General features: G+C 50.0%; 1 protein-coding gene across 6 annotated transcripts; it reads left to right on the plus strand.

The window, feature by feature from the left end:
• The first annotated feature begins 750 nt into the window (after window positions 1-750).
• On the plus strand, window positions 751-21,291 carry LOC118581993 (guanine nucleotide-binding protein G(s) subunit alpha). 6 transcript variants are annotated; one of them, XM_036184407.1, is made up of 13 exons: window positions 751-954; window positions 1,136-3,437; window positions 7,112-7,184; window positions 9,913-9,957; window positions 16,163-16,217; window positions 16,305-16,424; window positions 17,617-17,714; window positions 19,642-19,696; window positions 19,795-19,868; window positions 19,949-20,128; window positions 20,209-20,339; window positions 20,544-20,611; window positions 20,790-21,291. In XM_036184407.1, exons 2-13 carry the CDS (start codon window positions 3,299-3,301, stop codon window positions 20,934-20,936), a joined length of 1,185 nt encoding a protein of 394 aa, XP_036040300.1. In that variant the 5' UTR covers window positions 751-954; window positions 1,136-3,298; the 3' UTR covers window positions 20,937-21,291. The 6 variants fall into 6 exon arrangements, with proteins under 6 accessions (XP_036040300.1, XP_036040303.1, XP_036040304.1 ...); XM_036184410.1 differs by having other exon boundaries at window positions 1,136-1,159; window positions 16,160-16,217; window positions 20,790-21,227; XM_036184411.1 differs by having other exon boundaries at window positions 752-954; window positions 1,136-1,159.
• The last annotated feature ends 129 nt before the right edge of the window (window positions 21,292-21,420 follow it).

Genomic DNA, 21,420 nt, shown 5'->3' on the forward strand with positions numbered 1-21,420 from the left:
GGGTTGGACACGTGTGAGTTTTGAAACAATTCTCCAAAAAGTTCGTGTTCAATAAAGTACTTTTCCCCTTGATTCTAGAGCCCCGCATGGCGCCCGAACCAGGCCACCGCCTCTCCCACCTAGGAGGACTCCCGCGTGCACCACCGCCATCCACCACCACCGCCATGGCTCTTCTCCTCGGCTGTCGCCTCGCCTGCACACTGCCGCCCGCTTCTTCTAGCCATGCTGGCTGTGCACATGCATAGTATTGCTCGTGAGGAGATCCGAACCCCAGTGAGGGGTACCGCGACTCAGTCGCCCGCCGCCATCCACCTTCACGGGCACGCGCCGTTGGGTGGGCGGGGTGGGCCGCCGTCCGCGCGCGCGCTGTCTGGGAAGCTGCGGGAAGGAGGCGCACAGCATGGGTAAGCGGCCTCGTGGTCGTCGTCGCATACTTTTCACGCTGCCCAGGGCTACACCACTGTACTGAAAATTGGGAGGCAGGTCTAGGAGGCGGGGTCGGGTGCCCACCGTCTTGGGCGCACCCGTGCCCCCCACCACACTGCTCCCCGCGCCCCCGACCCATACGAAAGGTACCGACGCATTAGCCCTTCACCCCCACCTCCAGCGCAGCCCATTTAGGCGCGTCCTCGGTGGGCCGATTTTTCGCGCTTCCCCTTCGCTTTATAGGGGCCATCGCGTATGGGTTCGTCCTCTGGAGAGGCTGGGGCGTCATCAGGCTGGTTAGAAAAACCCGCTCCACGGTGGGGACACTCAGTCGCGTCGGCACCGCGGAGCGGGCTGCGTCAGGTGGCTGTTCCTGGCGGCGCTCGCTAGCTCCCTGCTCTCGGGCTTGGAGCTGCAGCACCGGCTGGAGCGAACCCTTGTCCCAGCGCGGGGCGGCGGCGGCGGGCAGACGGGCAGACGGGCAGACGGGCAGACGGGCAGCCTTGCGTGTGAGTGCCCCACTCACATGTAAGTCGGAGAGCAAGGGGGGCTTCCCGCCTAAGTGCGAGGTGCCCGGCGCGGGCGAGAGCCACCGGGCAAGAGCCGGGACAGGGCAGGGGCGCCTGGCGCCGCTGCCCTGCCTCGCGCCTCTGGGCATCCTCCAATTCTCTCTCTCCTCTCTTTTCTCTTCTCCATTGGCGTCCCCAAGAGCTAACCCCAGGAGCGCCTAAGGGTAACAGCAAACTTGTCATTTGCACCTTTGCACTTTCCTTTTTCTCGTGTTATTTTTTTTCTTGTCTTTATTATTATTTTTTTCGTTTTTGAGTCGTTGGGCATTTCTTGGTGTTTTTGGTTTCTCGCTGTTGTTGGGTGCTTGTTGGTTTGTTCTCGCCCCCGTTTTCGTTTGCTCATCCTTTTTGACGCTAACTCTTAGGCAGCCAGCTCAACAGCCCCCTACGAAGCCCGGGGAAGCCGCACTCGGTGACCCCAGGACAGCGCAGCAGAGACCGCAACCGAGCCCCCCGACACGGGGCGCACAGGAGCCGGGAAGCCCGAGGCCGGGGCCAATCAGACCGCCCGGGCCAGGCGCGAGCCAAGCTCCCCGAGGTGGTCGGGTCACCATGCTGAAGATGGCCAAGAAGCTCAAAGCCCGAGCAGCCGAGAGCGAGAGGAAGGCAGCCGCGGCTGCCGCCGAAGTGGCTGCCGAAGCTGCCGTGGCGGCTGCGGCGCTGGCAGAACCGTTCGCTTCGCAGAAGAACGGGGACCCGGAGAAGCCCCCCAAGTCCAAGTCCGTCAAGGCCCCCGCGAACGCCGGGCGAGATGTGCCGCCCGAAAAGTTGCTGACAGACAAAGAGCGCAAGAAGCTAGAGAAGAAGTTGCTGGAGCAGAGGAAAAAAGAGGAGAAGAAGAGAGAGAAAGAGAGGAAGAAGTTGGAGAAGATGATGATGAAGAAGAAGAAGAATGTGCCAGAATCCCGGGCGCAGGCCCGAGGCCCCGAGGCCGCCGCCGCCGCCGCCGCCGCCACCGCAGGCGAAGACGAGGGCGCCGCGGAGGGCGCCGCAGGGCTCGGAGAGGGCGCCGCCGGCGGGGGCGCGAGTAGGGCCTGGGCCCGGTGGGACACTGAGTCGGGCGACGAAGATGATGCCTACTACGCGCCTCCTCGTGTTGGAGGCGTCGTGTGGCGGCCCGGGCCTGCCAAGGCTGGAGCACTCAGCGCGCACATGCCCCTTGTGGTGTTCCTGGTGTTCTCCGTTCGCAGCCCCTCGTGGGTGCTCAACTTCCTGCTCCAGCGACGCACAGAGCAGGGCCGCGGCTGTGGCTTCGTGTTCGGGGCGACCTGCTGCTTCCGAGTGTTCCTGGGCTGCGCCTTCTTCTCCTTCCTGAGTGGCCGCACCAAGCGCAGAGGCAGAGGCCGAGGGCGCTCCCGGGCCAGGGGCACCGGGCGCCGGGGGCGCGACGAGCGGCTCATCTAGTCAGACCCCCACCCCCCACCATCATCATCATCCACATCGACCACCACCACCACCACCACCACGACCACCACCACCACCTCCACCTCCACCACCATTGCTGTGTAGTGTGGATCTTTATTAGTGCTTGTGTGTGGACACATTTTCCTTTTCGGTTGCTCTGTCCTGTGCTTCGTGCTTTCCTAGCTTTTCTGCACACTCCCTGCTTTCTGGCTCTCTCAGTGTCTCTCTCTCTCTCCTTTTCGAAATTTTCCTAAGACCGGGCCCGCGCTCCCTCCCTTTCCGCCCACCCCGGCCCCTTGGCGGCGCCCGCCCGCCCTGCTGCAGGAGGAGGGGGATCCGGGGCCGCCCGGCCCGGGGGTGGAGCGCTGGCATCGTGTGAGGGGTCGTCACCACCGCGGGGCCGCCCCCTCTCCCCCCGCCCCGCCGCCGCACGGTCAGGCCCCGGCCCCAAGCAGCGGGTGGGGCGAGGAGGCGACCCCACTGTGCATCCCGGCCCGGGCTGGACTTGGGTGCAGGGACCCCTGCCCGGCCTCCGGGCACCGCCTCCCTGCGCCCGCGCCCGCCCTCCTAGCCGCGGCCCTCCTCCTCCTCCTCCTCTTTCCACCCCCCTCACCGCCGTCGCCTCCGCCTCCCCCCGCTCCCCCCGCCCGCCGTGGCGCTTTTGGGTCGGGGCGTCGGGCCCGGGCCGAGGCAATAAGAGCGGCGGCGGCGGCGGCGGCGGCAGCAGCTCCCGCGGCTCCTGCTCTGCTCCGCCTCGGCCCCGGAGCGAGGAGCCGAGAGCTGCGCGCTTGCCTTAGTCCGAGCCGCCACCCTCCCCTTGTTCCCCGCTTTCCCGGCCCGCCTGAGGCCGCCCGCCCCGTCCCCGCCGCCCCGCAGCCCGGCCGCGCCCCGCCGCCGCCATGGGCTGTCTCGGTAACAGTAAGACCGAGGACCAGCGCAACGAGGAGAAGGCGCAGCGCGAGGCCAACAAAAAGATCGAGAAGCAGCTGCAGAAGGACAAGCAGGTCTACCGGGCCACGCACCGCCTGCTGCTGCTGGGTAAGGGCGGGGCGGGGGGCGCCGGCCCGGCCTGGGAGCCCCTCGGGGCACCCGCAAGGCCGCGCGCGCCGAGCCCGCCCCTCGCCCTAGCGCTCTGGCGCTCTCTCCCCGGCCCTTTGGCCCGCTGGGCCGTGTGCGTGTGGGGGGCGAGGCCGTCAGGGGGACCCCTGGGCGAAATTCGGCCGGGCGGGGGCTGCAAACAGGGCGTGGGTCCCCCTTGCTCAGTCTCGTCCCTTTAGCTGTCCGCACCCCCCCCCCCCTGGCTCCGTGTCTGCGCGAGGCCTACACGGTGCCAGGGGCCGGGGTGCGTGTCGGGAGGGGGAGGGGAGGCTCACGGGGCCCCTCTGACTGCGACAGAGTAGGGCTGGGGACAGGAAACGGGCTGGCGGGCCCAGGGAGCGGGACCCGCCTTACTGGGGAGTGCGATTTGTTGGGAGGGGGCCCAAAGAGAGGCAAGGGCAACAGGGGGGACTCGGGGGCCTCGGCCTGGGAGGCTCTGGTGAGGGAAGTGGCCGCCGGGGGGGGGGGGGCGAGTGACATCAGCCCCTCGGAAAGGACAGGGCGGTAAAGGTGGTGCAGAGGGGGGAGGGGGCGCAGGCTAGTCGTGGCGCCGAAGTGGGGGGGGTTAGGGAGGAGGGAGCGTGGCGGACTCTGGGCGCGACTCGGGGCGATTCGGGCAGGACCGACTTTGCGCGGGGCAGACGTGTCCTGGGCCAGGCCAGGCCGTGGAAGGAAGAGAAGGAGAAACAAATAAATAAAATAAGACCAAAAAATAAAAATTAAAAAAACAACAAAACACAGTACGCAAAGTGCTCAGTGGAGCCAAATGACACGTCATTTTACAGTGTGACCTTTTTCCCCCCTTCTAGACTTGCAGGCTTTTTGAAAAGCAAAGAAGAGCATTAAATGGTAGCAGCTGCCCCCCACACCCCCCAGCTGTGCCCTGACCCGTACAACAAACAATTAACACACATTTTCCTGTTAGTCGGCCTCCTTGAGAGTGAAAACACGAAAGTGAAAAATTAAATAACGTAATTTTAAAAGACTCATAAATAAGACAAAACTGGAAAATGACATTTGTCTGTAAATGGCATTTGTCTGTAAATGGCTTCTTAGTTTCGAAATGGCGTTTTTAAAATTTTTGCCCTTTTCAAGGTGGGAGGGGGGAATAAACGCCCTGAGAAGACTTTCCTGGGTGGAACCTAATGAAAAGCCATTAATTAGTTGTTTATCAAGTGACATTTGGTTGTTTGGTTTTTCTTCTCTTTTCACTGCGTCTTTTCCTCCTTTGCAAAAGAGAAAGGAAGGCGGGGGTCCCCAAACTAAAGATTGTCTCCCTTTTTTCTCTTAAGGTGCTGGGTGGGGGGCAATAAAGGCACACATGCAAAATTGTCAAAATGACCACTAACACATTACACTGCATTACTTAGAATGGAAGCTTTCCACTGCTTGGTATTTTGGATATCTGAATAAATTTGTGAATTTTCTGGGAGCATGGTCACATTTCAACAAAGTAGTTTTAGTTATCAAAAATAAAATGTAGAAGGCTGTTTTCATTCGTAGTGGCGTTCGGTTTGATCTTTTTGGATGGGGTCAAGTCTTTGTTCTCCCTGGGCCAGATTTAGTAAAGCAGAAAATTATTAGCAAGTGAAAATAATTCTCTTTGGTGTTGGTGCATTTGCAATTTTAGTAATTAGAGGATATAAAAGTGGAATCTAAAACTTCTAAAGGCATAATTAATGCTGTAAATATTAATATGCCACACTTTGATTTCAAAGTACACACCTGAAAAAGTCTAGAATCTTCTGTATGGTGCATTCTTGCTTATGTGATTTAACTCCAGGATGATGTTAATGACACATTAATTTTCTAACACTTTTTTTTTGTGTCTTTACAGTGATTTCAAGTGACCCCACTTATTTGAGACTATTGTTCTGAGCCCACCCTGTCTCTTCTCAGATCTCCTAGTCTACATGGCTGCATTGTGCCACAATTAATTGATGACCTTTGGCATACATAGAAATCTGTTGCCCTGGCCATTAGCAACATTTTGCATTTCGTAAAATGAAATAATTCTCCCCACAAAAGAAACCTAATTCCCCACAACCCTTTTCTTTAGCCCATTTTAACTTTTGCCATGTAAATTAAGTAAATTACAGAACCACAAAAATCCCTCACAGTTATTTTAAGCCCAATTTTCTCTTTTCACTAACGTGGAAACTGAGGCACGGGTCTAGTTCTTATTAAAAAAAAATAGGTGTCACAATTTTTGACATTTCTAAGATTAGAATACTGAGGATCCTGATTAGTACTCTCTGTTCCCTTCATGGAAGCCTCCCAATAGTGCCTTTTATATTTAATTTATGAGAGTTTTGTTCATTAGGATGGTGTTTGCTTTGAAATCAATGCTTCTGTGGAAACCAATTTTAACTTTTACAGATATTGATTATAGCCTTGAGGACATGTAAAGGGTGGGGGATGCTTTGTTATCTGGGTAACAAAACAAAACCAATATAATTAAAAAGAAAAAGGTTTTTAAAACACTGAGATGCCTGTGGGAGGGGGGAAACCGTTCACATAGGGAATACTGATTGCAAAAAAGAAATTTCAGAATAGCTATCATCCCTCTAACTTGATGGAAATGGGCGGGTTGTCTATAAAATGTTACTTTAAAAGAGCAAACAAAAGGTGATTTCAAATGGAGGGTGGTGCTCCGTGGAGGGGGTGCTCTTTTTTACTCCTTTAGCTGGGGAAAAGCCTAGAATCTTCTAGTTTAGGGGTTTCCAGGAATATTTGTGCATATAATTAAAGTCATCCTTTTTGAAAAATTCTTGACTGTTGATGTTGCATGTTGCCTGATGCTAATAAGGTCTCAAGTGCCTTGTTTGATATTAAACTGTGTGTTTTTTGTTTGTTATTTGCTTTTTTTTTCTTTTTTTTTTCCTTTGTTTTTTGCTTTTCTCCCCCTGCTGCTGACAGATAATTGATGGTCTTCCATTTCCCTCTGCAAGTTGTATCCAGAAAAAAAGTATCTCTAGAAAGATTCCTTCTGAAGGGAAAGGGAGTGAATAAGTGAATACAATGTAGCAGTGCTTTTAGGGGTGGACTTGAAGCATGCTAGAGAGCCCCTGCATTGGTGTTGGGAGGGCAGTGCTGCAGGGGGACGTGATGTGGGGGGGGAGACTGCAGTGTCTAGGCATTGTCTGCCAGTCCTGAGTATTTTAACCATAAAACATTCAACAAACAGGAAATTAGGTGGCTGCTGCATTTCTGTGTACCTTTGACCACATTTCAATATTGAGTTCACAGTTTTTACTTACATTTTTCACTCCTCCAATGACAATTACGTCATTCCTTCATCTCCTCATGATTTTTAAAACCCAAAGATAAAACAAAGTAAAACAACAACAGCAAAACTCAGAAAGAAAAAGAAAGAAAGAAAGCCATCTAAAACCAGCAGAGCCCTTAATTCCTGCTTGTTACTCTGTGGTAAGATACTTCAGGTAGACACTAAGTTGGACGTGTTTGTTTTTCACTGCGTCGTCACATCAAGTAAAATGGCAGTTGTGTTACTGTGTGTCTGTTGTGTGCTGCTTTGCTGCTTGCCAAGGCCATCATCCAGGTGAAGTGTGACAAGCCTCTCTCTTAACCTAAGCCCTCACTTTACTTCTCAGGTGCTGGAGAGTCTGGCAAGAGCACCATTGTGAAGCAGATGAGGATCCTGCATGTTAATGGGTTTAACGGAGAGTAAGTGTCAAATCCATGCAGGGCACTGAGCAGGAGTGGCCAGTACCTGCCCTGTAGGAGTTTGCAGGACTTTTGACAGAGTGTGTATACATACTAACCTCTAGGAAGCACAGCTGCTATTTGCCACTAATTATTTTTTTCTAATTTGCATAGTAGACAGCCCAGGAAAGAGCTGATGGGTACACTCCCACCCTCTTCTCAACCTTTGGTGCAACAAATAGGAATAACAGTAGAAGCACCGGTGTCTACCCAAAGCGGCCCCCCGAGCTGGAAAATGGTGCCTGGTTGCAGAGGACAGTGAACAGCACTTGGCCGGGTGACAGCGTCTCTGAGGCTAGGTCCTCTGCTGCAGCCCCGTCTGCTGCAGTGCGGCTCCAACATGGCCGACAGGGCCTTGGCCACCCCTTGTCCAGCCAGAGCTGGCCAGCACAGGAGGTTTCACTGGAGAAAACTGGTGTAGGCTTTTATATTATCAGGAAACATCATTTCAGTTACATTTTCACTTAAAAGTTGGAATCCATGGCCCCACTGCCGGCAAGCTTCAAGCTTCTGCCGCCCCTCACTCCGGTAGAATTAATATGATAGGCAAATAATTGTTTCTCTAATTAAAAGAAGGAAAACTCCTAAACAATTGAAAAGAAAGTGTGAAAATGATGGAAAGGCAGAGAGCTAGCTACGTCTGGCCAGTCCGGGGGCGTTTTGCCTTTGAAATGACCTTCCTGGTTTAAGACAATATGGCGATACAATACTGCAGTGAGAGAGAATAAAGATTTTTCTTAAAAAAAGAGAGACTCATACGAGGCAAATATGGGGTCCTGCTTTCCGTGAAGAATGCCAACTGAGGAAACACTCAGTAAATTAGGGAATTTGCCTCTTCTGCTCAGCCTCCATTGTTCTCAATGATGACGTGAGACAGGTTAAGCTTGCTTCCTTAGGCTCTGTTTTCACTGGTTAAACTCTAGATGAAAAACACGGGCAGGCACTAGTTTGCAATTATTAGCTAGTTAACACTCACAGGCACTAGTTTGCAATTACTAGCTAGTTAACACTCCCACCCCCTTTCTTCACCCGGATTCAGTTGGAAATCTGTCCCTAGGTTGTATTTTAACCACCCCAGGGAGGGGCACCTGCTTCTGTCCCCTACCACACACTAAGTGCTGGGGAAACAAAATTGAACAGCACCCTTCAGGACACCACAGGCTTCTCTTCATGGAAACTTCTAGACTTTGTTAGATCGACTAATCGGGTTACAGAAAGATGACATCACCCACGGGAAGGGTTTGGGTTCATGCGCTCCTTAAATTATAGCCCCAAATTCAAAGATTAGTTAATATGCAGAAGGGAGGGACTAGCTCATTAATTTTAGGATTGACGCAATTACTACTATGCGCCTATAATCTGTTAAGTAAGTCATTGTTACCTAGTAGAAACCAATTCTGGAATTTTTAATTCCTGATATGCCCTTCTCAAAAAGCCTAACCAAGGATATTGGCACCTGTCCATCAACAAAAAGAATATGAAAACACCCCAACCCAATGAGAGGGATTCTTCAATATGAGGCTAGTTAAGCAAACATAATCTGGCCATGAACCTCAAAATATTTCATCAAAAATATCTGGTCATGGCTAGCATTTTAAAAGATGCAGTAGCCACTGTTTAAGTTGAATCAGATGGAAGCAATGTCATCCTTATCAAGTTTTATTACTTTAAAAATTTCCCTTAAATCTTATTATTATTTTTTTTTAAAGAACCAATTCTCCTTAAATGTTAATGTAGCTGAGGGTTCTAAACCAGAACTTCTCTTTTCTATTTTCTCTCTAAAAAGAGGAAGAGACATTCCCAGTTTGCCTTCTTTGTGGATATCCAACATGATAAATTTAGCCCGTGAAAGTGATATTTGGGGCCTCCATTAGGGTCTGGATTCACTATTTTGACCTGGTCCAGCTAAGCCTCAAAGGTTCTCTCACTGTAGTATTGCACTAAATGCTGTCCCATCTTGACTAGAAATTCCTGTGTGGTGGTCTCAACACCACATGGCTGTTCTTGGACTGAGCTATTAAATATGCTTTAACTGTAGCCTGCCTGCCATTACATTTTTAAAGAGTATAACATAATATTAATTTGACCTTCAGAAATACAGAGGTCAGAATTAGATTTTTCTAACTCACAGCTAACTTCCTGAAATTTAATGCCAGAAAGAATTAACATTGGTTGAGCTAATCGATTACAAAGGTGAGTGTTAATGTCCCATACATAGCTCCCACCACTACAGAAAGGTGATTCATTTTGTACCAGGAAATCAGGAACAGGAATGTCCCATTTGTGCTTTTGTGGGCACGGAGAAGATCTGCGGCCAGCAAGGGTCAGGAGCCTTCTGAAATGCCATATTCTCAAGAGTTCAGTGACAAGTCACTGCCTCAGCTCCCTGGTGCATGTGCATTTAGTGAAAGCAGAGAAAAATAATTACCTGTCCCTCCTGTCTCCAGCCTGAGTCTCCTGAGGGCCCTTCTAATGCAGCGAGGACGGTGTAGAACACTTCCCCTACGGCCTACGGTCTCAGTAGACATTCCCATTTAGTCAGGAAAGCAACCTAAGAAGTAACCGGGAGGATGGCCCAGGACTGTCAGGTGGCTCTTACCTGGTTATCTAGGGATGCAGAGGCTGTGTGGGGTTTGTGTGGAACTGCAGTGCCTTGCAGCTAGGTGAGCTTTCAATCTCTCTTTACAAGGGGCGGCGAAGAGGACCCGCAGGCTGCAAGGAGCAACAGCGATGGGTAGGCACATTCCAACCAGAAAACTCTTCTAACAAACAAAACAAACATGAAGATCCTAGTGGGGAAACTGAGGACTAGACTGGGGAACAAAATAGAAATCATCTCAGGGCCATCAGCCATTTTGGTGTGCATTTGCAAATGACGTGTAAACAAGTAAAGTGCAAAACAGAAAATGTTTTGGCCCAAAGGATAACTAGATACAGCTGGGGGAAACTTGGCCATCTCAGCCTCTGAGGAAAGTTTAAGATTTTGAGACTCAATGCTTTCCATATGGTCTTTATTTCCTCCGGTTCTCTATTTAAATCATTAAATTCTGTCCACACAGTGGTCAGTCTGGCCTTAAAATTTCAGTACTCTTTGGGAAAAAAAATTTTCCTCAATTAAAAATATTCTTTGCTGCCTAGTTTTTTATCTTGGGGGGAAATTTATGCCTAACGCCATGCCACTTTGAGGCAGGCCATTGTGACAACTAAAAATTTTACATTTTAATACAAGGCACTTTACATTAACTAATGAACAAGAGCATTTGTGACGGCACCCCACACATTGTCATTGTTTATTATTTTGCTTTCTCATCTCTACAACCATCTCATGCCTGCACACACACGCACACGCATGCCAGGCATCCATCCAGCTCCACTTGGTCACTCAGCATGCAGAACGGAGCGGCTATTTCTCATGTCAATTCATAGAACAGCTTCTAGTGTAGGACATCGAAAAGAAATGGCTTCTGAGACCGGGCACGGGAGGGTCAAAGGACACGGGGGGCGGGAACAAAGTGACTGACACTTGTTTGTTCATCTGTTTCTTTTAGAATATATTACCCCTACTAGATGATGGCCACAGTCCTCCATCTTCTTCGCTATGTCCTCTCCCAACTATCCCAATTTGCATGCTGAACTGCCCGGTCTTAGGAAACTAATAAGAATACTATTCTGTTTTCTGGGGGGGAGGGGGTGGGGTCCCTACCTATTACCTAACCTTTAGATATAAGTGAAAACAGAAAGATGAAATGAAATCCTTAATTGACAACAGTGTAGTAGAACAGAAATCAGAAAAGGCATCGATAGTTGAGTATCTGCTGTACCAAAAGTTGGCATCTGAGGAATGTGGCAAGTCCCTACTGAGAGAGCCTACTATGTATTTTGTGTCGTGCTCAGCCTTTCAACCCTACTAATACCTTACCTGCACGCCTTTCCTCCTATGACTCTACAAGTAAAAATCAGTATTAACATTCCTGATAAATAAAATTCTCTGCATGTCTCAGCAATCCCTGTATCTTGAGTCTGTCTTCTGTCTCCTCTTTTGTCTGTCTTCTCCACAAGCACAAAGATAGGGTATAGAAGTGGAGGATGGGGACCACAAAGCCTTCCCTACCACTTAACAGAAGGGAGGGGGCAGGACTTACTAAAAATGCTAACCCCACTAATCTGTCTGCCTTACACTTTGGGGGGGGATGCTGTGGGGGGGGGTGGAGAGGGGAACAGCATCCTATAGAGACCTCCAGCCCCAACTCCAGTCAGTTGGAACCCTGGAACTGGCACATGTAGTTTAGAGACATCTAAAGGATTCTCTCTAAATTTCACAATCAATGTTAAATTCATTAAGCCGTATTACAAAGGAGGGTAAACCTGCCAGCCCCCGTTATGACGGCTCCATCTACATAGTAATCTCTTCAATGGAGAGGTTTTTGTTTTAGTACTACACACCAGAATTAGACTGTAGATTTTCTATTTTAGCTGTTTTATGCTGGATACACTCCCACACCTATTCACATACGTAGATGAATACTGAACACGTTCTCAGAATATCTGTATTTTAAGACTGGAAGCTTTCCAATTATCATACTACTACTTAGAAAAAATATCAAACTGAATGAGGAATCTTCCCTGGGGAAATGCTTCCTTCTACTTGTAGGTTGATTGGAGTAGTTAATACTCAGATAACCTCATTTTTTCTGTTGTGGGGCCTTAAAACCAGAGACTTGGGGGCTCTCAGTACCACTGGCTGGAAACCCTTTGTTTAAAAACTGGGAGTAGATCTGTCCCAGGGCAAGATAGCGGAGGCTCACTGTTCACTCTAAATTGGAGTATTAGGGGCACCCAACACGCTTTTAATCTGACACCTACAACTGGTCTCAGAGTCTAACACCAGGACTGGAACTGCGGCGCTCCTCCCCACCCTAAGAGAGCCAGTCCTCTGAGGGTGGAAAACCCCGTGCCTTTAAGTACCGGGTGGTAGAAGTTTGAGTCTGAGGGCCCCAGGCAGCTTGAGGGTGTACACAACTCCCACATCCAAAGTGTTTGCCCCTCCCCCAAGCCTACATGCCACCACCACCCCAGCCCTAGGACAACCCCTGCAGCCTGCAGTGGCCATAGGGCCTTAGGGCTTCCTCCTGTCTCCTTTTCCTGGTCTCTGGGGGTGGGGGTGGAGGGTGAGGGGTGGGTTTGCTTTAATTACAAATATGGAGAGAGAAGCAGCTTGCCTCTGGGCAAGCTGTGGGCGTGGAGTTCTGATCTCCCACTGTCAAGGCCATGTCAGAATCCTGGTACCTTAGCCCTCAGCCCCTCCCTTCTGCTGATGAGAACATCCCCAACCCCTAAACCTTGCAGGCCCTTACCTACTGTGGAAGATCAATGTCTAGGAGCCACTTAAGAAATGAACACCCATAAAAGTACGTAGTGAGATCATTCAGAACACAGAGCCCACTCCCCAAATTTGTAAGCCTGCACGGAAAGAAGAAACCCTATTCAAATATTACTTGTTACAACTCTTTGTGAAAGAATGGGCTCTGTGGGTATGGGCTTATTGGTGGTCCTGCACATGACCCCCATAGCCCCACCCTGTTGGTAGCCATGCAAATGACCCCCAGATAGCTACCCCATTGGTGGACATGCACACAACCCCCAGATCCCCCCCATCCCTTTGGCAGGCATGCACATGATCCCCCCCATATCCTCCCACCCTTTAAATAGGCTTGCACACAACCTCCAGGTCCCCCCACCCCTTTGTTAGGCATGCACATGACCCCCAGATACCCCCACTCCTTTGGTAGGCATGTATATGACCCCCAGGTACCCCTACCCCTTTGATAGGCATGCACATGACCTCTACATCCCCCCACCCCTTTGGTCGGCATGCACACGATCCCCTCAAACCCCCCTATCCCTTTGATAGGCATGCACACGACCCCCAGATACCCCTACCCCTTTGGTAGGCATGCCCACGACCCCCAGATACCCCTACCCCTTTGGTAGGCATGCCCATGACCCCCAGATACCCCTACCCCTTTGGTAGGCATGCCCATGACCCCCAGATACCCCTACCCCTTTGATAGGCATGCCCATGACCTCCCAGATCCCCCCACCCCTTTTGTAGGCATGCCCACGGCTCCCAGATCCCCCCACCCCTTTGATAGGCATGCACATGACCCCCACATCTCCCCACCCCTTTGATAGGTATGCCCACAACCCCCAGATACCCCTACCCCTTTGATAGGCATGCACATGACCTCCACATCTCCCCACCCCTTTTGTAGGCATGCCCACGGCTCCCAGATCATGACCTCCCAGATCTCCCCACCCCTTTGATAGACATGCACATGACCCCCACATCTCCCCACCTCTTTGATAGGCATGCCCATGACCTCCCAGATCCCCCCACCCCTTTTGTAGGCATGCCCACGGCTCCCAGATCCCCCCACCCCTTTGATAGGCATGCACATGACCCCCACATCTCCCCACCCCTTTGATAGGTATGCCCACAACCCCCAGATACCCCTACCCCTTTGATAGGCATGCACATGACCTCCACATCTCCCCACCCCTTTTGTAGGCATGCCCACGGCTCCCAGATCCCCCCACCTCTTTGATAGGCATGCCCATGACCTCCCAGATCCCCCCACCCCTTTGATAGACATGCACGTGACCTCCCAGATCCCCCACCCCTTTGATAGACATGCACATGACCCCCACATCTCCCCACCTCTTTGATAGGCATGCCCATGACCTCCCAGATCTCCCCACCCCTTTGATAGACATGCACATGACCCCCACATCTCCCCACCTCTTTGATAGGCATGCCCATGACCTCCCAGATCCCCCCACCCCTTTGATAGACATGCACATGACCCCCACATCTCCCCACCCCTTTGATAGGTATGCCCACAACCCCCAGATACCCCTACCCCTTTGATAGGCATGCACATGACCTCCACATCTCCCCACCCCTTTTGTAGGCATGCCCACGACTCCCAGATCCCCCCACCTCTTTGATAGGCATGCACATGACCCCCAGATAACCCCACACCTTTGGCGGGCATGCACATGACCCCCAGATGCCCCCAACCCTTTGATAGGCATGCCCATGACCCCCAGATCCCCCCACCCCTTTGGTAGGCATGCCCATGACCCCCAGATGCCCCCAACCCTTTGATAGGCATGTACAGGACCCCTAGATCCTCCCCACTCCTTTGATAGGCATACACATGACCACTAGATCCCCCCACTTTTTTGATAGGCATGCACATGACCCCTAGATCCCTCCACACCTTTGTGGTCATGCACATGACCCCCAGATGCCCCCAACCCTTTGATAGGCATGCACATGACCTCCCAGGTCCCCCCCACCCCTTTGATAGGCATACACATGACCACCAGGTCCCCCTACCCTTTCGATAGGCATACACATAACCTGTAGATTCCCCGTGCCCCTTTGATAGGCATGCACATGACCCCTAGATCCCCCCCCCACCTCTTTGGTAGGCATGTACATGAGCCCCAGTTCCCCACTCTACAGACAGACATGCACATGACCCCCAGATCTCTCCCCACTGATGGGCATACACATGACCCCCAGATCCCCCACTCCTTTGGCAGACATGCACATGACCCAGATCTCTCCCTACTGGTGGGCATGCTCATGATCCCCAGGTCCCCCCCTACTGGTGTGCATGCACACGACCCCCAGATCTCCACCTGAGGCCCACTTCCCATCCCTCCTGCCTATAGTAGCTGCTGGTCCCCATCTTTTATTCCTGCTAATTAGTATTCTATCCTGTTCCTAGGAAGAGGGATGGTTTAACTATCTCCATCTTGTGCCTTTAATCCTAAACATCAGCAAAAGCAGCTCTATCCTACCTTTGTCACTACCACCCCCAGCCCTCTGCTTCAGTTTCCCCATTACAAAGATTGAGCCTGCTCCTCTCCATGTCCTGTTCTGTGCCATCAGCCCTCACACCCTGCAAGTGCTGTGCATGCTGATCCTCTGATCCCCCACTACACATGCAGAAGACAAAATGAAATCTGCTCCAAGCAAGGGGGACTTTGCTGGTACCCCTAAAGACAAGCTCATGGTTCCCTCTGGCTGTGTCTAGCATAAAGACTGCCTCCAAAAAGACACAGTATTATGAATCACTGTAACCTCCATAAATTAACATTCTGTCTGGGGGACACCACCCACCTCCCATAGCAGAGGTTGTGACCTTCACCTGTGGGATCAGTGACTCCCACTGCATGCAGATCATCCCAGAAAGATCACATAAGCTAACCCAAGGACTGCCTAAATTAAGAAGCGATGAACCATTTAGCCATCTCCTCCCTCAATGTACATGAACCCCATGCCTACCAATAACGTGGGGACCTAATCACACTGGAGGCCAGTGTGCATTAACACGGTTAAGCAAAAGTGCTGTGAGCCACAGTGCCCCAAACACTATCTCCCCATAACACTGTCTTCTCCCTGTGATAGGTTCATAGCTATTTAAACACATGATCAATTTACAAATAAATATATGGGAATGGGAAGCCTTAACATCAATAATAAGCACTTATCACCTCTGGGTTGCATAATATACTGAATCCTAAGTCCAACGTGCACTAACCCTACCTCCACACCACCCCAATGTGTTCCTAGTCAAGGGGCCACTCAGGAAGCATTTAGGTATGGTTAAACTAGCGGGTGGACTAGGTGCAAGTTCTGGTACAGTTGATCAAGATCTCGATGCCACATCACGAATCGGCCCCTATTGGGCGTGTCCTCAGGACATGTTTGGGAAATTATAATTCCTCCAATCTACAGATCTGAGCCCACAACTCCTTAGAGAACAGAATACTATGCTTTTTAGTTGACATGTCTCAATGAAGGTGACACCTTGGTGGGCAGGATGCAATATGATTTTCTTTTTTTCTTTTCAATTCCACTGTAGTGAGAAGGCCACCAAGGTGCAGGACATCAAAAACAACCTGAAGGAGGCCATTGAAGTATGTGCCCAGCCCTTGACTGTGTCTTTTAGCAACCCCCTCTTCCCATGGTGCTGCCCCCTGACCATTTTGCTAAACCGTTTTCAGACCATCGTGGCCGCCATGAGCAACCTGGTGCCCCCTGTGGAGCTGGCCAATCCTGAGAACCAGTTCCGTGTGGACTACATTCTGAGCGTGATGAACGTGCCCAACTTTGACTTTCCACCTGTAAGCCCCACCCCAACTCTGGTTCCCTCCCCACCACCTGAGCATGAGCAAGGCCCATGGGAACACAAGGGAGAAGCTTGCATGTAGGCAAGACTGACCAGACACACATTTGCCATGTGGATGAATAAGTTAATTCCAAGCACCCGCTTAATACTAAAATAGATAAAGACATATTAGGGCTTTGTCCAGAATGGATGAGCAGACTTCTGTCACCTTTTCTAGACCTCAGTTTACTTGACTCACAAGCAAATATCACATGGCTTAATTCCCCTCATACACTTGAAGACAAAGTACATGTTGCACATGGCATGAGAGTCCTAATTGTCCAGTCAATCCAAACAAGTGTCCTAAGACACTGGGACGCTGAGCACAGATCTGTGCTTTCCAATGTTCCAGTCCAAACATAAATCACAAAATGGAACATTACAGGAAATAAGATTTTCCTCTTCAGGCCTCTGCCTGGGAGCCTGACCCTCTTGACAAGGGCCTCTTAGCTTCCTAAAAGCTATTTTTAGAGGGTAGAACTACCCCATGTTGAGCATGTACATTTCAACCCTTTGTAGGGAAAAAGATTTTTCAGGCTGGAAGGGGAGACTTGTCTAATTAAGCTGTTACCGCCCCCTTAGACTTCTGTGGGGGTTTATGTTATTTTTAATGGCTTTTGGCTACCAACTTATGAGGAAAATTAGTATAGTCAGATAATTTTTTAAAAATAGCTATTGATTTAAAAAAGAAGTCAAGTGGGAAACACAGCATGGATAATACAAGCCTCTAGTTCCCATGATGTGTGTCTCGAACAGAAGACAAAATGGCAGCCTACCCAGAATGCATCTGGTGGTGCCATTGACACCTGATACTAGTGTTGGTTTATGCTTTTAACACAAGATAGTACATATTCTTCCTACACAAACGATTCTGGGGGAAAAAGTTTACTCAATCATTTATTTGCCCTCACCCCCACAAAAGTAACAGAAGCAGCCACCAAAGAATATGAGTGCTCCCCAAAGATGGAATTAATTACGCTGATTTCTAGTGTTTAGCAGGACTCAGGCTCTTCCCGTGCGTTGATTCATGCAGGGCTCACACTTGAACTCACCCAGTGAACTGTGGCCTGGGAGTTCCAGGAGGAGGGTTCCCAATTGGTATGTGTGCGCGTCCTTTAACCAACGTTCTTTCCCCTGTTCTCTTTCAGGAATTCTATGAGCACGCCAAGGCTCTGTGGGAGGATGAGGGAGTTCGTGCCTGCTATGAGCGCTCCAATGAGTACCAGCTGATTGATTGTGCCCAGTAGTAAGTAGCCACTAACACACACACACACACACACACACACACACACACACACACACACACACCAAACAGACTACAAGCATATAGAAACGGAGACTACGAACCCACCAGCACTCAGAAAGTTCTAGTTCTGATTCATTTGTTTTATAAAGCTCTTAATTGTACTTTATAGCACACTGATAATGTTTTACATAAACAATTAATACCTGTTAGATCAAGGCAATAATTACTTGTAGTAAAGTGGTGTTCGTGGTGAACTCAATGGGAACTCATGGAAATGACTTCTAAGCATTTGGGGCCATACCCAATACAGCAAGCACATAGTGGTCCCGTCATAAAAACACACAGATAGTTTTATTTGCCAGTGCCTTATAAGGCACAAAGCACATCCGCTTTGGGGGGAGGGGTGCAGTGACCCTTTCCTAGACCAGCTTTTCCACAGGGACTTCTTTTGTTACTTTCAGGGTTGCTACGTTATAGTCATATCATGGTTTAAGACACAAAGTTATATGTTCTTTCAAGGAACTAAAAAACAGTCCCCATGGGCCCCCCCCCCCCCCCCCCCCTTCAACAAAGTTCCTGATTTTTCTCAAAAGTTTGTACTAAAAGCTGGAAGCACTAATTATAGAAACACAAAACAAATGGAAATCCTGGAATTGTTTGTGATCTGTATTCTGGATCCAGTTCAGGAGTTAAGTACAGATACAAGACAAGGAGGCTCAGCCACCCCATGGTGAATTGCAGGGGCACTTTCTCTAATTAACAGTGATTTAGTCAGCGTCTTTGGGGTCACACGACTTTCAAGCTTTTAATTGTTGTCAAAAGCAGTACAGCATACTCCTGAAAACCCTACTACATGCACCAACTGTGCAAACTTTTAAAGAAACTTCAAGAACAAGTTGTCTAAGATGCCTCCCTGCCCCTGAATGCACAGTGGCTGCCCGTTTCTTGTTTAACTGCCTCCGTGTTGGAGGGGCAGGCCCCGGGCCTCTGCTGTTTCTTAAGCTGCCAGGTCTCTGTTTGTTGAGCAGCAGTTTGGCTGGCCCAGCTCCAGATGTCTTCTCACAAGATTTGGTGCTAAGGATCTATTTATAGAATTGTGGTTCTGTTGCCATGGCAACATGCTGGCGGCCAGGGTGGCTGGGGAGCTATTTCTGGGCCTGTGCTGTAATGTAAGATTGACTGGGCCAGTTAGTGTATCCCCTAAGCCAGACTAACTTGGAACTGGTGAAAAGGAAGGGGAAGGAGTTAAAAAAAAAAAAAAAAAAGAAAAGAAAAGAAAAACTTAAAGGATTTCTTTAAATAGACCCTACTCCTTTGAGATTTCTCTCTTCTGGTCAGTTTACTTTAAAACAGTTCCAACCACCACTACCCCCCCCACACACACACACACACACACAAACCCTCCAAGCCAACATGTACATCACTTTTCCACATTACATTATCCCCGTCTTGCAAAAGTTAATTTCCCTAACTGAGTTTAGAGTCAAGTAACACTCACCAGATTGGGTTCTGTCTGTTTGTTTGTTTTATTTAAACTAAAAGTTTGGTGTCTGGAATGTTCTATTTCACAGGCCCAATAGATAGGGAAGGAACTTTGTGTTTTCTTCCTTTTCAGGGTGCAGAGGGCAAGAAGGGCCCCTTGATGCCCAAAACTGTTGTTGGCTGGGTTCTCATTAGTCAATGAGATTCTTCCAAAGTAGATAGGGAGGCTGGTTCTGAGTAACCAGAGCAGTCTGGTTTGCTCTGGAGCAGAGGCCTCTACACCCTTGCTTAGGAAAGGGCTGAAAATTTAAAATTCCCTTTCACATCAAAATCAAGGGCCTAGCTGCCGCCACCTTGCTGTCTGTTGTTTCTGTGTGTCCACCATTTGCCTTGTCGGGGACACATTTGGCACACTTGCTGACCACCATATCCCCTTTCTTCCAAGCTTCCTGGACAAGATTGATGTGATCAAGCAGGCCGACTACGTGCCAAGCGACCAGGTACGTGTGTGCCTCTGGCCTCAAGACTGTGGCTCCCGGTTGCTGGCCCCCTTCTCGGGCAATTAGGGTGAGGGTCACTGACCTGCTCTTTGTTCTAGGACCTGCTTCGCTGCCGTGTCCTGACCTCTGGAATCTTTGAGACCAAGTTCCAGGTGGACAAAGTCAACTTCCAGTAAGTGAATGGTTGTCAAGTCCTAACTCTGGCCTGTAGAGCAGTGGACCCAGGGTGACCCAGGGTCCTTCCTCTTCCAGCATGTTCGATGTGGGCGGCCAGCGCGATGAACGCCGCAAGTGGATCCAGTGCTTCAATGACGTGACTGCCATCATCTTTGTGGTGGCCAGCAGCAGCTACAACATGGTCATTCGGGAGGACAACCAGACCAACCGCCTGCAGGAGGCTCTGAACCTCTTCAAGAGCATCTGGAACAACAGGTGTGTAGGGTCTCCCAGCCCACCCTGCAGGTCTGCAGTGTGCCCTGGCCCCAGCTCTGACCCCAGTTCTCTCTCCTCAGATGGCTGCGCACCATCTCTGTGATCCTCTTCCTCAACAAGCAGGACCTGCTTGCTGAGAAAGTCCTCGCTGGGAAATCGAAGATTGAGGACTACTTTCCAGAGTTCGCTCGCTACACCACTCCTGAGGATGGTACGTGCTCCGCACTGATATGGGCAGGTGGTTCTTGGGCAAAGGGTGTGGCTAAGAGTCCCTACTCCCTCCCACGGTGAGTGGGCACTAACGGGGACACTTATTTACCTCATCTTTTTATGCTGAGATCAAGAGTTTAGGAAATAGGCTACAATGGTTCCAAACTAATTAGAATAATTAATAATATTTGTGGCTTTTTTGCAGCAACTCCCGAGCCCGGAGAGGACCCACGCGTGACCCGGGCCAAGTACTTCATCCGAGATGAGTTTCTGGTAAGTAGGACTTAACCTTCAGCCCTTCATTTCTCATGGTTCTCCAGTCAGTTCTGGATTTGGAGATTACACCGTCTCAGCATTCCATTTTTTATTTTACCGTCAATGACTGGTCCTCCATGGTGGGGTGAGGGGTTCCTAGAAAGGGTTGCTGACAGAGCCTCTCTTCCGCCCACAGAGAATCAGCACCGCTAGTGGAGATGGGCGCCACTATTGCTACCCTCACTTTACCTGCGCCGTGGACACTGAGAACATCCGCCGTGTCTTCAACGACTGCCGTGACATCATCCAGCGCATGCATCTCCGCCAATATGAGCTGCTCTAAGAAGGGAACACCCAAATTTAATTCAGCCTTAAGCACAATTAATTAAGAGTGAAACGTAATTGAAAAGCAGTTGATCACCCACCATAGGGCATGATTAACAACGCAACCTTTCCTTTTTTCCCCAGTGATTCTGAAAACCCCTCTTCCCTTCAGCTTGCTTAGATGTTCCAAATTTAGTAAGCTTAAGGCGGCCTACAAAGAAAAAGAAAAAGAAATAGGCCACAAAAGTTCCCTCTCACTTTCAGTAAATAAAATAAAAGCAGCAACAAACAGAAATAAAGAAATAAATGAAATACAAAATGAAACATTGTATTGTGCAGCATTAAAAAATCAATAAAAATTAAACGTGAGCAAAGTATGTTGTCACTCTTGACGGATTTGCGCCGAGTGGGCCCCAGTGTCCACAGGTGGGATTTGGTCTATGAACCAACTGGGTGGGCCTCTAAGGTAAAGGACAGGTCCCAGGGCTATAAGTGAAGTGACA

This window comes from Onychomys torridus, chromosome 4 (assembly GCF_903995425.1).
Source record: "Onychomys torridus chromosome 4, mOncTor1.1, whole genome shotgun sequence".
Taxonomy (NCBI): Eukaryota; Metazoa; Chordata; class Mammalia; order Rodentia; family Cricetidae; genus Onychomys; species Onychomys torridus.

What these genes read in the sequence shown, in the direction of transcription:
- LOC118581993 (XM_036184406.1), top strand. Translation starts at nt 3,299, where the DNA reads ATGGGCTGTCTCGGTAACAGTAAGACCGAGGACCAGCGCAACGAGGAG. An exon ending in CTGATTGATTGTGCCCAGTA is followed by an intron (nt 17,715 to 19,641) that starts GTAAGTAGCCAC and finishes CTTTCTTCCAAG; the next exon opens with CTTCCTGGACAAGATTGATG. An exon ending in AAGAGCATCTGGAACAACAG is followed by an intron (nt 20,129 to 20,208) that starts GTGTGTAGGGTC and finishes CTCTCTCCTCAG; the next exon opens with ATGGCTGCGCACCATCTCTG.